The sequence below is a fragment of the Oxyura jamaicensis genome, chromosome 3 (genome assembly GCF_011077185.1).
Source record: "Oxyura jamaicensis isolate SHBP4307 breed ruddy duck chromosome 3, BPBGC_Ojam_1.0, whole genome shotgun sequence".
In the NCBI taxonomy this organism is placed as follows: domain Eukaryota; kingdom Metazoa; phylum Chordata; class Aves; order Anseriformes; family Anatidae; genus Oxyura; species Oxyura jamaicensis.
The window spans coordinates 59,102,542-59,119,126 of record NC_048895.1 but is presented as its reverse complement, the minus strand read 5'-3'; the positions used below and the strand labels follow the sequence as shown (position 1 = coordinate 59,119,126).

The window sequence follows — 16,585 nt, the reverse complement described above, 5'->3', positions numbered from 1 at the left end:
ACTCACTTGGATGTCACTCTGCTGATAGAAGCCCGGAGTGCACAAAGGAGATAAAACCCATTTCTCTCATATGAAATAACGGTTGGACAAGAGTTGACCAGAATGTGTTCTGAAAGGGCCTGATCTAGTATCCACTGCAATCAATGGAAGTCCTTAACTGACTGCAGTAGGTCTCAGATAAGGACCCATGTTAATATTGTTGCTATTATCATTTGTAACGGAGGCTCTGAGTATTGCTGTACAACATGTTCTGTAAGAATAAAAAAATATGGCATGGTATGTTTCTCCCTGCTGTTTTAAAAGAACATATACTTCATGTAAATTTTTGCTTGCTTTGTTTTCTTCCTGCTTTTATAGATCAGACTTTCCCTTGTTAGCAATCCTCCTTGCTTTTTGAGCCCTCTCAAGCCTCAGAAGAAAAATAAGAATATTAAAAATGAACAAGGAAGTTTTTCTCACAAATAGTCTAGGCACTTGGGGTGATTAAGTGTTATGGAAAATAGACTTTGGAATAATTCAGATGAAAAAAAAAGTCCCACCTTATTTAATCGGGTCTCACTTGTGTGGGTGACACTGATACCATTATCCTCCATGTTGCACTGTCTTCCAGGAAGAAACAGACCTAAATATCTGATATAAAAAGCCAAGCTGAACTTTCTCAGGCCAAAGATGTAGAAGGCTTTAAAAAAGTCATAAGTTCTGCTCCCCTTTTAGAAAATTGCCTAGCTACTATTTAATAAAAATATGTAGAGATCACAAAAGTCAATACAGCTGTGTCTGCCCCTGCTGACCTGTGTGGAAAGAAGGAAGTGGAGCAGGAGAAAATGTTCTAAAAGAAAGATATCTCTCATAGAGCTTTTTGCTTCAGTAACTTTCCATTTGACTTATATCACGATCATTTCAGTGACTCTCATGAACTATAATGGACAAACTTTTGCAATGTCCTCTAAGGAATGGAAGTTACTACCACTTGTAGCAGTCCAAAAGCTGGACACGCTTAAGGTAGGTGATGTGCTTAGCATCATGCAGCAGGTCCGTGGCAGCATGCAATCCTCTTCACTTAAACTCTTAGCCCCACAAGGGCTCTCAGCAACTCCAGGAGTACACTTGATCACCTGGGGAAGTTGTACCTGCATAAATTACTGCTGGCGATTGCTACTGAAGTCATCCCATCTAGGATAGAGCTTCGTGCTTTATATTGTGGGTTTTGTTCTTCTCTCATTTAGATTATTAGAAAAATCATTTTGACTCTGCTATAAACAGAAGCAGACATATGACATCATGAAAACAGCCTGTTAAAGAACTGAGAACTAAATTCAGGCTTGCATCTGAGTCTCAATTCCTTCTGTCTAAACTGATGTATATACTTACACGTACTCATATGTACATATATTTTTCTATTGCTTCTAGCAACCTGTTTCTTACCCCCCTTAAAACTTTACCTCCTCTCCATGATTTTTTACATATCCTCACCCGCCACCTCAGGAACTGCCATGCAAAAGTTTAAGAGAGCTTTTTAAATTGCAGTTTGTATGCTCAAACCTCAGTACAGGAATGAGACAACTAATCTACAAACACTGAAGTCAGCTACTTCTTATCTCTGTATCTTGCACCTTCTCCAAGTACTTTGGCTTGTAGCTTTTACTAACTCAGAATATTAAAAGTGCATGTAAAAGTAAATAGTGATAAATTGCAAATATAATTTTAATTGTAAATAATATTATTTATATATCACCAGTAAGCGTTCTCTATATTAAAAGTTATATAGTCTTAAAATTACATTTTCATTTAAGTTGGTGTAGTAAAATCAGTTCAAACCATGTGCAATTCATATGCATTTTGTCCAAAATGGATGGTTAAGCTAAATTAATGAGAGTCACTCTGAACAATATTAATAGCTTTCATACTGTGTTTTGTGCTGTTTTCACTAATGTGCTTTCCAATGTGATTTCAAGCTAAATAATTTTAATGACTTTAACTCTGTAAAGACAAAAACCTGTCTGATCTTAGCGCTCCAAAGCACTAAAATGCTGACAGTTACTGAATAGCCAGACTAGGAGGAATTCTCACGTGGCTACCAAGTTTTAACACAAGGACAGTTAAAGGTAAAGGAGCAATCCCTTAGTTTGCAATAAGGTAGTAAATGGAGATCATTGCTTTGCTGATCACAGTTTTCCTAATCAAGGAGAAAAAAAAAAAAAAAGAAAAAAAAAAAAGATGAAAGAGATGAAAGCCTTGAGAGCCTTAGGAAACCGAACTGTACTGAACTGAATTTATTTTTATGTTCAAATAAAGCTCTAAAAAGTGGTAGTACAGCCAAAAGGAGGCTGTGAAGTATTTGCCAAGATGTAACTCTGCAAGAACAAATAAAGTTGAGACAACCTGGTAACTGTTATTTCTGAAAAGGTTTGACGGATGGCTTTCTAGTCATACACCATTGACATCCTAAAGAACACCACTGAGATGACCCTCGGAAATGTCAGGCATTTAGCAAAATATTTGAGACAGACTTTAAAAAGTATTTCCAACAAATGACAGGACAGAGAAAAGCATAGCAGCCATATATAATCAAAGGAGTAGGCAGTACCTAAAGTCTGATCTTCATCATAGATGTGCTAGAAATGCAAAATGTAGGAAATGCCAGAGGAAAGGTCATTTTTCAGTTGTGTGCCAAACAAAAGGCACTAAGGAGGAGCAAGCAGGACATTCTTCTTAGGCTCTATTAGGTAAGTGTATACACTCTTAGGTAAGTGTATGAGCTTTAAACAGTTAAAACTAGTTTCTGTTTTCAGAGCTAGTATACAAGGATCTTCATTACTATCCGAGCTAAAATTCACCAGCATTGCCCTAGATAGGTCAGGGAGAGAATCAGCCTTGAACAAGCACTTCAGAAGGGACAACACACATCCTGTTCATTAGGATGCATCGTATGGGAAGGCCAAAGGTTAACATCAGCTGGGCTGTAACATCATGATGATACAACTGCTACAGAAGTTCAAAGGGAGCGTTTGAAGCATGCGTGTCTCTCAAAATGTGAGGCAAGGACAAAATGCTGGAGAGGCAGCAGTGCTCTGGCAGCAGCGATGCAGAGCACCAGACCTCCTTTATTGACAATGTCTGGAAGAACTAGCCCAGAGATCCCGGTGCCACAGTAACAACTCCTGCAGGATGAAGCAACACAGCATACAGGTAGGCCAAAGTCAAACCGGCAAAATCCTGGAAGGAATGCAGTGCATTCAGGTATCCACCCTCCCAAAGCCATCATGCAGATAGATATGTTTCCCCAAGATACGGTATCACAAGTGGACTTGGGTAGGCCTTCCTGCTTGCAAATTCTCAAAATTATTTTCCTACTTCTCCATTTGGCCAATATTTTTAATTTTGAAATTAATCTTTGGTACTGGCAATATTTCCCCACTTCTTGGCACAAGAAGCTAATTCAGGAAGGCCTGAGCCATCTGTACTTCTGTACTGAGTACCAATCTGAAATGCGTGCTTAAAGGAGGTCATGAAGGTTTGAGTGTTTCCTTAAGGTTAGTAAGTGCAAAAGTGTTTCCTTGAACAAGGGCCTACATCACCATTACTAATTCAGAGAGAGCAGGAGATAACTGCAAGGGGAGAATATCTTCCGCCTGCAAAAGGAAGTAGCTAGTGCATTTCATGCTGCTCTCCTGTGAAATGAGACCAGATGAAGACATGTATTCTACAAATGAATCTCTTGTGAGTTTCACTGTTGTCTACAGCAACCCTGAGGTCATTCTCTGCAGTCAGCTCATCTATATCGAATAGGAAAGGAATACAGAGTGATGGGTCTTTTCCAACACCCTACAAGAAAAATGGTGTTTCAGTAACCAAATGCCTTAAAGATGTTTTCTGTAAAACAAAAAGTATACTTGGTGTTGGTCCTTTCCACGTAAGAGTAGAACAGTCCTCTTTATTTCCTCTTTTATATGAAATCATGTAAAGTTTCCATGACTAGTTCCTTACACAACATTTCTACCGGTAAGCGACTGGGGTAATATACTCCAAAGTCAGGCATGACATTGTCCTACAAAAAGTGTTCATAACAATGGATATCCCAGCATGTCACCCAGTTACAGAAACAAAAATCTAAATATATTTATTCTGTGGAAGAAAGTAAGGCCATCACAAGGTCATGGAAATCTACAAGCCATTGTTCTTTGGGAAAGTCAAAACAAACAAAACTACATTTGCCTGACCAAAATCTGATGAAGAAGAGAACAAAATCTCGAAATACCATGCCTTTTTAAAACACTAGTGAGTCACGAATTACAAGCAAAATTCATATTCCTCTATAGGGTAAGGGTAATCCCTAAAACCTGGAGAGGAAACTGAGAACAGAAGACAGGAAGGCCCTGAGGCTTTTAGAAACTGCTGGGAAAAAAAAAAAAAAAAAAAAAAAAAAAAAAAAAAAAAAAAAAAAACACCACTATTTCCATAGTAGGCTGGAACACGTAAAAAAAAGCCAGACTCTCTGAATTCTGACAAATGAGTAAGGTGGTACAGAAAGGGTGATTTTCTGATAATGCCAGCTTTGTCTGAGGAAGGCCAGAACAGTGGATGTCAATCATTCTGCACTAGAGAGAGAGAAATAGCCAGTTGGGCTAGAATATTAGCCAAAATACTTATGAACTGTGTGATTGCCAAGTACAACTAAAATGTCACTGGAAAGGTTAAGAGTATGTTTTCTTACTGGGGAATTCCAGAGGAACTATTATGAAAAAAAATAAAAATAAAAATGACCATGGTTTATAGGGCAAGGTTTCAAAGCTTTTTTGGCAAGATATAATTTCCACCACTTTATCACCAGCCTTCAATATCCTCAAGCAAAGGCAGAGACTGGAAGAAATGTGAAGACAAGATGATCCTTCCTTGGCACAGTTACGTACAGATCAGCTCCTGTTATGTCAGCTAAATAAAACAGACTTCACAGGGAAGCACTTGCCTTCTCAGTGACGGACACTTGAAAAAACTCTCATCTGTCTGTTCATTCATCTATTTGTAGAAGATAGAGGTTGTACAGACTATATTATGACAATGTCCAGTTGTCTCTAAGCCATTTCAATTTAGATGGGAATTTAAGATGAGGAGCAAAGTTGAACAATATCTGCAAAATCACAGGAAAATTTGTCTCAGCAAAATTATTAGCGTGTTTCCACAGAAAATGCTGAGGTATTATCATGAGTGCCTACAATGGCACATTTAAACAAAAACAGCAACATTGCAAGGCCCAGAGGTATCTAAGTCAAAAAAATCACATGATTTTCCAACAGAAGGAAACTCTGGTACTGCAAAATGTAAAAACATGTGTAATACGTATCTACTTCAGTTGAATGTTTTTATCCTTCACAGCTGCATAATCAAAGGAACCTGTGAAATATGAACTGGTATGAGATTTATGCCCATGTTTAAAACATCCTTACAGCAGCTCTAAGCAGTATAATCAGCTCAGGACACTTATGTGACCAAGCATGAAAACTAGGGACGGACCATTTAAACATTGTCGTTGACTACTTCATCATTTACATGTTTCTTGGTTCAGTCCAGATTCCTACAAATGCACATTTCTTCTGACCTAGGGTAAATGCCTTCAGCTTCATTCTGGGTTTCTAGAAGATGCTGGTACCAGAGGAGAGAATGTCTTTGTTTGTTTGTGTGTGAGTGTGTGTGCATGTTAGCCTACCACACTGAAATTTAGTACATCTGAGTTTAATTCCTGCCCATTCCTGTATAATCATACAGATCTTACATGCCTGTCAAGAAGTCATTTGCCATGGATCCATACTGGCACTTACTTGGTGTGTTGCCACAGCTGGTTTCTGGTACCTCATCCTAAGAGCTGTCCTACTATCCAGTTTTATTTGTGCAGACTGTGGGGGTATAAGCAGACATTGGCCTCTTTGAGTTAAAGCAACATCTGACTAGTTATAGATCAGTAAGGAGGGATGCTTTACTTATTCATATGCACCTCCCAGCAATTTAGCTGGTGCCTTAATTGTCTTGTTTAAGAAAAGTGAGTTGCCTCTACTTGCCATATTTCTACCCACTAAGCACTAAGGATCCACCCCATTTTAGCGTTGTCAGAACTACGAAAGGTACTTTTGCCTCCTTTCTTCCTCCTTTTATTTTGCACAGCAATCGCACCCAGGGCAAGGCTGCCTTCTCATAGTGACCAGTTTAAAAAGAATCAGATTCTCAAGAAGATGGAATTGTTCTGTAATGTTTGCTTATGTAAAGCATGTGTGTTTAAAAAATCGCTCCACAGAGGAACTACCATCATACCATGTCCTTCTCACTGACAAAAGGGAATATCCCTGAAAACTGCACTTAACCTAAAACTGGAATAAATCATTTTAGTGATAGTTCGATGTGGATGCATACAGAGAGGCAAGACAGTAAAATATATATACATAATTGAAAGTGAACAACAAATGAACTCAGCATAATGAAGTTAGTACACTCGTGCTTTATTCTTAATGAACAACGTAGTAAATATTTTATTACAGACTTAAGACTAATAGGTGACTAAGTAAAGGAAATTTTTTCCAATAATAATGTTGCATGACAACTCCCTTAGCCAGTTCTCACAGGAAGAAGAGGAAAAAATATCCACCTTTGACCTAAATGTATGGACCAGAAAAGCTGTATATGGCTATATCTGTTCCTTATCTAGCAGTCATATCCCCATCAAACTGAAGTCCAAACAAGTGCACCCAAAGCAAGTTCACCTCCAAGAAGAAGTTAAGCACTCTCAATGCTCAGTTTCTGTAGCATCTCCAAAAATAACCGAGAAATCAGAACCCAACTGCTGACCTTGTGGTACAACAGGCAGACGATGGTCCAGCTCCCTCTTCACAGCTCTTTGTGCTTGACAGTGCTCACAACACTAGAGCATGTTTTCGTCAATATATTATCCAGATATGACTCAGAAGACATAAGGAGAATAGGTATGTGTACTAGCAAGATTCAATTTTTAAAGTCACTTTTCTGTTCATAACCACACTGAAAAAAAAAAAAAAAAAAAAAAAAAAAGAACAAAGAATGCAACACAAAACCAAACAACAAAAACGTGCAAAACTGACAAAAACTGTCACTAATACTGTCTAAATCATTAGCAGGTCATCTTCTGGCCTTTAAATTCAGTGAGGGTTGGAAAGGGGAAAAGTGCTTAATGTGTGATTCTGGAAAACATCTGTTTAGGGAAAACTCTTAGATTAAAAAAAAATACTTTACAAAAATAAAAAACTGAAAGAAGTTGACACTTGAACACATAACCCAAATGTATTGGTTACCACTAAATAAATATATAAATAGATAGATAAATAAGTAATTCAGTTTGCTATGGAGACTTTTGAATCACAATATTTCTGGAAAATAATAGCTGCATATACAGAGGAGAATATGCTTTCCACTTGTGCAGCACACCTTTGAAGCTGTATGCATAATGTGGCCATGTACTGGGCGATCTATAATCCATACTAGAAAGCAACAGTAGATGGCCTACTTTTCACAAAAAGTGAGAGCTAGAGAAAACCACATTGTGCCATAGGGAGGGGAAGCACACGCATAGCCTTCATTATTAATTGGCATACACAGAAAGAGCAAGCAGAAACAAGACTAGTAAAAGAAAGAAGGAAATTCTCTCTGGAAACATATGGGAAGCACAACACAAAAGTAATAAAACATTAAATAATAGACATACAAACACCAGTGTGTCCAGAAAGTGCGATCATTAGTAATGAACATAATGAAAGCACTGGAAGTGTGACTGCAAAAGTTAATGGCTTCTCTTACACGTGTGAGAGAGTGCACAGCAAGAGACTAGGGTATCTAAATAAGAAGTGTATGAAAGAGTCTTCCAAGTATCGTTTTCTATATAACTCACCACCCTTCACCAAAGGGAGAAGTAAAGGAAAGCACAGAAAATTCCATTTTGACACCTGTCTTCTAAAGCTGTTTTCATTTTCACAATTTATCTTTGCAGTTCCTGCACAACGGAGCTACAAAAAGCAAACACTTGCAGCAAGTCAGTCCTGCAGTAGACCTTTTCCTTTCACTTATGCCACTGGTTTACTGCAGCAACTCCTCTTCAAAATCAGCACTAAGGCTCAAATCCCTAAAGAAAAACACGCACCCAGCTTCTGTTTAGGCACCCTCTGTTCAGGAAGCTGAGCATACTGCCTGTTCAATGCTTCTGACTATCCTTTTCCTATCTGGTTGAGCTCTCAAACCACAAGTTTCCGAGTGCTGTCGATGAACATTCAGAGGGTACCTCAGGAAATATTTTTGCAAGTCCCCAAACTATTTGCAACACTGGAAAACCAGTGCATGTGAATGAATGCAGATGCAATGGTGCTCCCAGTTTGAAACGATATTGCTAAAAAGCACTTTGTGAGTGTGCTTTGAAACAGAATACACAAAGTTTGTTGGCCACGAGTACTCAATAAAAACACAGTGATTGCTTCAGAACAACAGCAATCACCTCTTTAACCACTTAGCCTTACTTCTAGTTAGGATCCAGCACTCCTTTCAAAACTAATGGTGTGATGTAGGAAAAGTTTAATTGAATGAAATGGAAGCAGTTACGGGCACAAGGAAGTCAGGAAGGAGCACGGCGCTATTTGGATACACAGTGTTACTGCAAACATAATTTGACTAGCTCTTAAACAGCAGTGGGTAACAAGGGTTGCAAGGTATAAAATGGAGGTAATTAATTTCGCCTTGACCTGAAATGATTACTTTTCTTGCCAATCTTTTGGCACCTCCTACTGACTAATACAGAAAGGAGTGACATTGGGCCTGAGGATGTAAAACAAACACAGTGCAAAAGGAAAAGCTTTACCATGCAGCCTGCATTAGGCTACCACAGCAATAGGGCAAGTGTGAAGGAAAAAAAAAAAAAAAAAAAAGGTAAAAACCCCCCACGGGGGGGGGGGGGTGATTCTACTTCATGATACCCGGTTAGTGCAATGCTGGCAAAAAGATTGAGAGGAGGAAGGGTATAAGCATCTAAAATATTGGATTTTTATAAGAGGATAATAGACTAAGTGGGAAACAGGGTCTTCTGTAAGTGTCCATGACCATCCTACAAGATAGGGTTAGTAATGAGTTAGCCTATTAAAGGAAACCTCTAAGGAAACACACCAACCAGTGAGTTAGGACCATAGGAGACACATCTCCTTTACGTATCTTCCAGTACAAATTTTTCAATTTAATGATTTTATTTTTACTGAACTTTATACTCAATGGGCCTGACAAGACAACAGGCAGTCCACACTGTTATTTAAACCAATGTAAATGCAATGTGTTTCCTTCCAATGTATCACAGTCAATAGGACAAGATGACAGAAAGACTGCTGTAAGGGGAGGATCACACCTTCCTCCCTAGTGGTGTCACATGGAAACCTTAAGCAGTGGGCATCTATGAGACATTGCTGCATTCTGCATTGCACAAGTGGCTAAACTTATTTGCACGTGCTTACCTTCAGCAGCACTACTATGGTTTACAGATTAGGCTTGGCTTTCAGTTACAGCAAGGTAAACCTAGAGTACCTCAAAAAACATCAGAGGAGTCAATTTACATTTACAAGAGCAAAAATGAGAGAAAATCTGCAGGCTGGATCCTCTGTTAAAGCAGTGCAAAGGTGCACTTCAGAGGACACATTTAAAAGCAGCTACAGAACAAAAGCCGCTCTCCTTGCCAGCCGGGCATACATTATAGTAACCACACCCTTCTAGGTAAACTGTACATAGAGCAAATCACTTCTTTTGTGAATAGGGTTTACTTTATCATTTTGAAAGACATATTGCTATTTCTTGACATATTAGAATGCTTAAATGAATCACTTAAGAAAATAAACTTATTTGCCTATGTTTACATTTATTTGTCCTACCCTCTATTATTAACCAAATTTGTCTAATATTTTTATCACACCGAGTTTTAAATAAATAAATAAATAAACACCGCAGTTGCCTTTGAAATACTTGTAGCTAGCAGTAAAATAAAGGCAAGAATACACGTAGCCTCCTGTATGGCAAAAGTAGGTGGAAAGGATGTATTGCTCTGGGTGCACTGATAACATTCAATGTTAGTACCCCACCACGTTGTTAATTTTCTATTGCTTTGAATGTTAGTGACCTTCTGGAGGTTAAAAAAAGATGGAGTTGTAGGTGCAACAAGTGCTTCTTCTTGTCAGTGCTGTGTTTTGACAAGAAAAAACTAATGAAATCGTTCTGTGTGGTACGTTTCCACACAGCGGGCTGCCCTCGCAGCACCACCAGGCCCGCCCTGCTCGGGCAGCCCGCTCCACGCACGGTTCTGCTGATGCCTAAGGAACCAGTGCCACTTGCCCCGAGCCTCGTTTTGCACCTAGTATACTGTGCCGTTTCAGAACAAATGAAATAACAGCTTCTGTACAACATATGTTCAGTTCCTATAGTACTCTATTTTTGCAGTTGGAAGGCCTCAGGCATTGCTCTCCTTCCAAGCCATACACAAACAAAGAGGGTTTACCACAAAAAAAGAACCTCTGCTGAAATGTGGAAGGTTTACCTTCACTCCCTCACTCGAGATCCTAATTTCACCAAGTTGCATCCCTTCCTTTCGCTCTGGTACTGTGTAGCTTGAACCTACAGTTGTCTTCCAGCAGCAGCCCAGGTCCATCTTGGTTTCCCATTGCCTTTTAAACCAACGTGATTGTCCAAGACTTAGCCATCAGGAGAACTTAGATGTTATACCTGAAAGTAAACAGTGCTCCTATTCAGTTGGTAGTCCTTTTCATACAAAATTTCAGTTGATTCAGTCTAACCTTATCACTGAATACTTACTGCTACCTGACCTGGGCTAAGGCCAATGTTCACTTTAAAAATGAATGAAGAAATAAGGCAGTCGGCTGGTATTGGCCTACATCATTGCTCTCTTATTCTAGTTCTGAACGAGAACACGAGGGAGATTTGCAGAGTAGGTGCTCTGGTATAATCTGTGGTCCACGCAGTGTAGCATGTGCTGAAACCATGTGTGAATGTTAAAGATCTTGGCTATGCTGTCCACACAGCTGGAGCAGGAGAGTCAGCAGAGCTCCTTTCTCTGAGGACAAGGACATGCTGAAAATTAAACGGGGAACGGAAGCCCGGTCCTCCAGGAGAGATCGCAGCCCTAGGCTATGCACAGACAGGTTTCCAGCTGCAGATCTGGTGGCGTGGAGGTGGCTGCATGTCCTGAGGCCCATCAGTTCACCACACGTTTTGGCCCTGACCAGGCCTGCACAACGTCGGCCTTCAGCGGGGCAGGGGGCAGCCATTCCCACTGAGGCGCTTGCTGCCCTCAGGAGTCCCCATGGCCACACAAATTGGTGCAGTGACACCTTCAGCTGCCTTTGAGGTAGGAACCCTCCACGACACCAGGGGAGCCAGGCATGCGCTCACACCCAACACATTTTATTGGAAGGAAGATGTTGATGAACATTGCTGGACATAAACTGCATCTTCGATAAGGGAACCTGGCTATACAGAGACATTTAAGTGATTTGGTGCTTGACACAACCAGCAACCACAACCAGCGTTAAACTGGTGTTAAACCAGAGTAAATCCCCTGCCTCTCTCCCCAGAGTTTTTAATCTACCCTAATCTTATTTTAAGAGCAACTATGTTAGGAAGTCTACATTAAGGGGAAACACACTTTTTTATTTTGCTTCAAATGTGTTAACAATAATTATTGAAAATATTTCTGGCCAAAATATCAGGAAAAAAAAAAATGATTTTCAATGATAAAAATACCACAACTGCATTTGAAACTTTACAGTAACTACAGTCTAAAAGTGAAACTAAAAAAAAGTGAAAGTTGCTTATTGTTTTTCGCTGCACAATCTGAGGGAAATGCAGAAAGTAAACAAAAAGCAGATATTAACATACATTTATAAAAATGATTCTGGCACTCTAAGATGCCTTCGGACCAGAGGGAAAGAAAGGTGAGCATTTATAACACTCGTGGTAGAAAGAAATGTTTGTGTGATCACATGAATTGTTAGACACTGATTTCGCAATATTCCTTTCAGATTCTTTGACAAACGTAGAAAAATTAGGAATAACACATAGGTAAAGATGGCTGCTGGGATTTTCCAAAGTCTAAAAAGAGTTTTTGCAGCTACCTCCAATCCATCTGGAAAATCCCCGTGTAGGGCTTACTACTCTTCTTCTCCCAGATAAACTTCCTTTAAAATTCCTTTTCTATTTGGTTATGCCTAGTTGGCAATACTCGGCCCAGGTCATGCCAGCTAAATGGTAGATCACTACAGGAAGATATTAGGGATGAACACAACACATTGTGGGTTTGATGTTTAACTAGGATTCTCAAAATTTTCTCAACATGCTTTTAACTCCACTTTGAGGTTTTTGTTTGCAGCGGAGGTGCTGGAAATCAGGTAATTCAATGTGTATTTACCATTTATATAATTACTTTTATTAAATTACTTGTATAATTTGTGTAAGTAAAAGATCACCAGAACACACAGTTACACTGTTTACAATTGCACCGTCAGTTGATGCAATTACTATAAATAGGCTCAGAGACATCACTAATTAATGAAGTTGGAAGGGTAATGTAAGAAGCCTACTGCTGCACATATAGGGCATATGATCTTTAAGTTCAGATGCAGAAGGGTGATTTCTTTTTCTTTAGGGCTTTGGCGAGGAATTACTAAAAAGAACCCTCACACCTCAAATTGCCTCAGGATACACACACTTAGGAAAGAAAATAAAATAGTAGAGTCATGGCTCATTTTTAGCTAAACTTTAAACATTAAAAATGAAGCAACACCAGTGAAATGTATGTACATGCCTTACTGATTTTAGTGGTTTTTATATATGCAGACTTGGGGAAGACTGATCTTTAAACCTGGAGTGATGTTGTTATTTCCCTCTTTATTTTGAACACAATAAAAATGTGTTTTATTTGCAATTGTAAGTATTTTTATAAGCCAAATGTATTTTTTTTCAATCTGGGAAGAAAAAAGTATTTATTCAGACTCACTGGAGAAAAAAAATGTAGTCTTACAGAAAACCTTCAGAAGAAAATTGTGCATATTAACAGTTCTCTTGAGAGCAATAATAGACATTCTTTGCATTTATTCAGCAAATTTACATCCAAATTGGGAAGATGTTGGATTTGTCTCAGCTCACACTGAAATATTGCAAAAATCAACACGGGAAAATGCTTTCCACAGAAGCAGAAAGAAATAAGCTTGCACAGTTCAGTTTGTACCTCTGTGGGAAACTGTAGGCAACATGACCACACCATTTCACTGAAATGCACATTTTCAGACACGGAATAAATAGTACCTACTAACTGCAGATCTAATGCATCCTGCTATAGCCTTGTAGCTGCACTGACTACAGGCCCAGCACCAGGCCTCCTACATACGTAAGCAATACACCCCTGCAGAGCTGCGCTCAGAAGTCTCTCTTTAAATAGCTGTCTGTGAAGGATTCGGGATTAGATCCTAGCAGAGCTGTAGAAGTGTCATCCCTGTTAACTATAATGAAAGCAATATTTTGCACACAAAAAGATATGTACTCTTGTGAATTATTATCAGCTTTGATTCTGGATCATTTACTTTTTTTTTTTTTTTTTTTTTTTTTTTTTTTCCAAAGGAAAGAAACACAATATTCCCAACACACAGCTATGGTGTGGACAACAAGATGTCTTTTTAAAGGAGCCCATGAACTTTTTATATATTCTCTCTGATTTCCTTCATCCCTAAATACTTTACCCAATACTTCCCAAATCTTTACCCCAAAACCACCTCCAAAATGGAGGGATCTGAGCGCCCAACTTCTCTGCTGATACCAGCATACACTTTATAAAGCTATCTGAGTCACAGAATGATGGAATATCCTGAGTTGGAAGGGACTCACAAGGACCATCGAGCCCAGCTCCTGAATCTGGGTTCAAAACAGAGCTGAATTAGTTTCCCAGTTCTCCCAGTGCCATTGGCGTTAAAGCAGCCCCTTCCTGGCAGAGAACCGCTGTGCAGAGACGGAAAGATTTCACCGCACGAAGCACCTTCCCCCCGCACTTAGTCCCCTGGTGCAGCAGACCCATTTCACAGCTAGGCAAATGGAGGCCGGCAGGGCGGGCAGCTCCCGTCGGAGGTGTGAGCAGGGCGAAGCAGGCACGACACGCTCATCACTCGGGACAACGAGCGATCCCTTGAAGGCAGCTCGGGGAGACGGGCGGGCAGGGCAAATCCCTCCCGCTGCAGGACACACGGCGCCCGAGGTGACCCGACGGGGCGGTCGCCGCCCCCAGCCACCCCCCGGAGCTCGCCCGCGGTCCCGCGGCGGGAGGCGCGGCCCCGCCCCGGCCCGGCTCGGATCGGCCCGGCCCGGCCCCCCCCGGCGGCGGCTCATTGATGAGCCGCGAGCCTTTGAGGAAAGGGCGAGAGCGCCGAAAGCGCTGCAGAGCCCCGATTTTTCAAAGTGCAGCGTAGCCTGGGAACTTTGCATGTTTCGCCATTTTTCGCGTCCTGACTCATTTCTGTATCAAAAAAATGTGCTCTTTGGAGCTCGGCGGACACCCACCGCCTCTCCCGAGCGGCGGCGGCACATCCACAGCGCCTGGCAGCGGCGAGGGGAACTAGAGCAAAAATCCCCCGCGGCATGGGCAGCACCCCACTGTGTCCCCGTCCCTCCCCCCCCGTCCCCCTCCCTCTGCATTTCACACTTTCCGTCGGGGGGCGAGGGCTGCCGCGGGCAGCGCAGCAGGTGCACCCGAAAAGCGCCCCTAGGCACCGAGGCACCCGCTGCGGGTCGCCGAGCTCCCCCCCCACCCCCCCAGCAGGAGCGAGGCGGGGATCCCCGCTGCCCCACGCGAGGCGGGGGTCCCCGTGTCCCCCGACGTGTCCCCCAGCGAAAGCCCTCCCGGCGCGGGGGCAGCGGCCGCACCATCGAGGGGGTTGCGGGCGGGCAGCGGCGGGAGGAAGGGCGGGAGGCGGAGGGAGGGGGGGAGGGAGGAACGGGGGGGGCCCGCCGGGCGCAGCGCCCCGAGCCGCCCGCCCCGCGCCCCGCCGCCGCGGTACGGGGCCGCCGCTCGGCGCCAGGCGCCTGCGCACTGCAGGGGCGCCAGATTTGGCGGGAGGGGGAGTGTCCAAAAGGCCTTTGTTTGATGGCATCTCTGTTTACAGAGTTTACTCTTTAATCTCAACCTGTTTCCTCCTCCTCCTCCCGCGACTCCTCGGCACTCCGGTGCGCGGCGGCGGAGCGCCTGGGCGCAGCCCGGCAGCAGGGCGAGGGCTCCCCCCGTCCTCCTCCCCCAGCGGCCGGTGCGAGGATGGCCCGGAGACCCCGGCACAGGTAACCCGCTTGTCACACGGCGGCGCGGACACCCCGCACCGGGGGGCAGCGGCTCGGCAGACCCCCGATCCCCGCCCGGCACCGGGGCACTCCGCGGCACGGCAGCGCCCGGCGCCCCCCGCCCCGAAGGCGCCGGCAAAGCGGCGGCCCCCGGACGGGGCGGGTGGCCCCGAGTCCCCCACGCGTGCCCTGAGGACCGGGGCTGGCTGCCCATGGTACGGCGGGGCTCTGCGCCCCGCAGCTGCCCACCAGGAAGATGTCGGGCGCAGGTAGCGCGTCCCGTCCCGTCCTGTCCCGTCCCGTCCCTTCCCATTCATTCATTCAGTGCCGGCGGGGTGGGACGGCAGGTGGGCGGCGGGCGCGGGGTTGGACTCTTTTTTTTTTTTTTCCCTTTCCTTTTTTTTTTTTTTTCCTCTTCTTCTTGACTTGATTTTGCAGCCGCGGCCCCTTTGCCGTCAGGAGCGCCGGTGCGGTTGCGCCGCGCCAGGTTTGGCTTCTCCCCGCACACGCCGCTCGCCACATGCCGGGGCGCGGCGGCGCGGGCGGGCGGCTGCGGGAGCTGCGGCTCCGATGGGGCGCTCGGTGGGAGCTGTCACCCGCGGCTCTTCTCCGGGACGAGGGCGATCCCGGCCGCTCCGTGCCGTGCCGAGCCATGCCGTGCCGTGCCGTGCTGTGCCAGGGGCCGGGGGCAGCGGCGCCCCGGGGGCTGCGGGCTGGGCTGGACGGGACGGGACGGGATATGGATGGATGGGGTGGTCGCGTCCCCCGCTGCGGGGCGGGCGCGCAGTGCGGGCTTGTTGTCTAATTAGCCGGGGACGGCGGGTCGGACACGTGGAGGCTTTTTTCTCTTTCTCTTTGCAGCCCGGCATCCTCCCCGCTTCCCCTCCCCTCCCGCCGGGCTGCGTGTGACAGGGGAGAAAGTGGCGCTCCCGCCTTCCCCTGCCCGTCTGCGGGCGGCATTCGGGACCTCGGGGCGCGTCCCTAAGGGAAAAGGGGGCTCGCGGTGCGGGAGCGGGCGCAGGGCCGCCGGGCGAGCGCCGGGCCGTACTTTCGGTGCTGGCGGGGGGGTGCTGCCGGGGCTGGCTATGAATCAGCCGGGCTGTCTCTCCCGACAGAGAGGGGCAGCCGCCGCCTGCCTCGCGGGCGCCTCCCGCAGGGCCCCGCCGGGTGCGGGCTCGGCCGCCGGCCCCGGGGGGAGCGGGGGCGGCGGGGCCGG

At 44.3% G+C, this 16,585-nt stretch overlaps 1 protein-coding gene across 5 annotated transcripts in view; it reads left to right on the top strand.

Moving 5' to 3' along the window:
• Positions 1-15,170: 15,170 nt before the first annotated feature.
• The window catches only part of MYB (MYB proto-oncogene, transcription factor), a 29,208-nt gene continuing 27,793 nt past the window's right edge, over positions 15,171-16,585 (top strand). For 2 of the 5 annotated variants that reach the window (XM_035321606.1, XM_035321604.1), the window contains exon 1: positions 15,173-15,369. In XM_035321606.1, coding sequence (XP_035177497.1) covers positions 15,347-15,369 — 23 coding nt within the window. In that variant the 5' untranslated portion in view covers positions 15,173-15,346. Of the gene's footprint in view, positions 15,370-16,585 lie in introns of all 5 variants that reach the window. The other 3 variants (XM_035321603.1, XM_035321602.1, XM_035321605.1) reach the window with 3 other exon arrangements.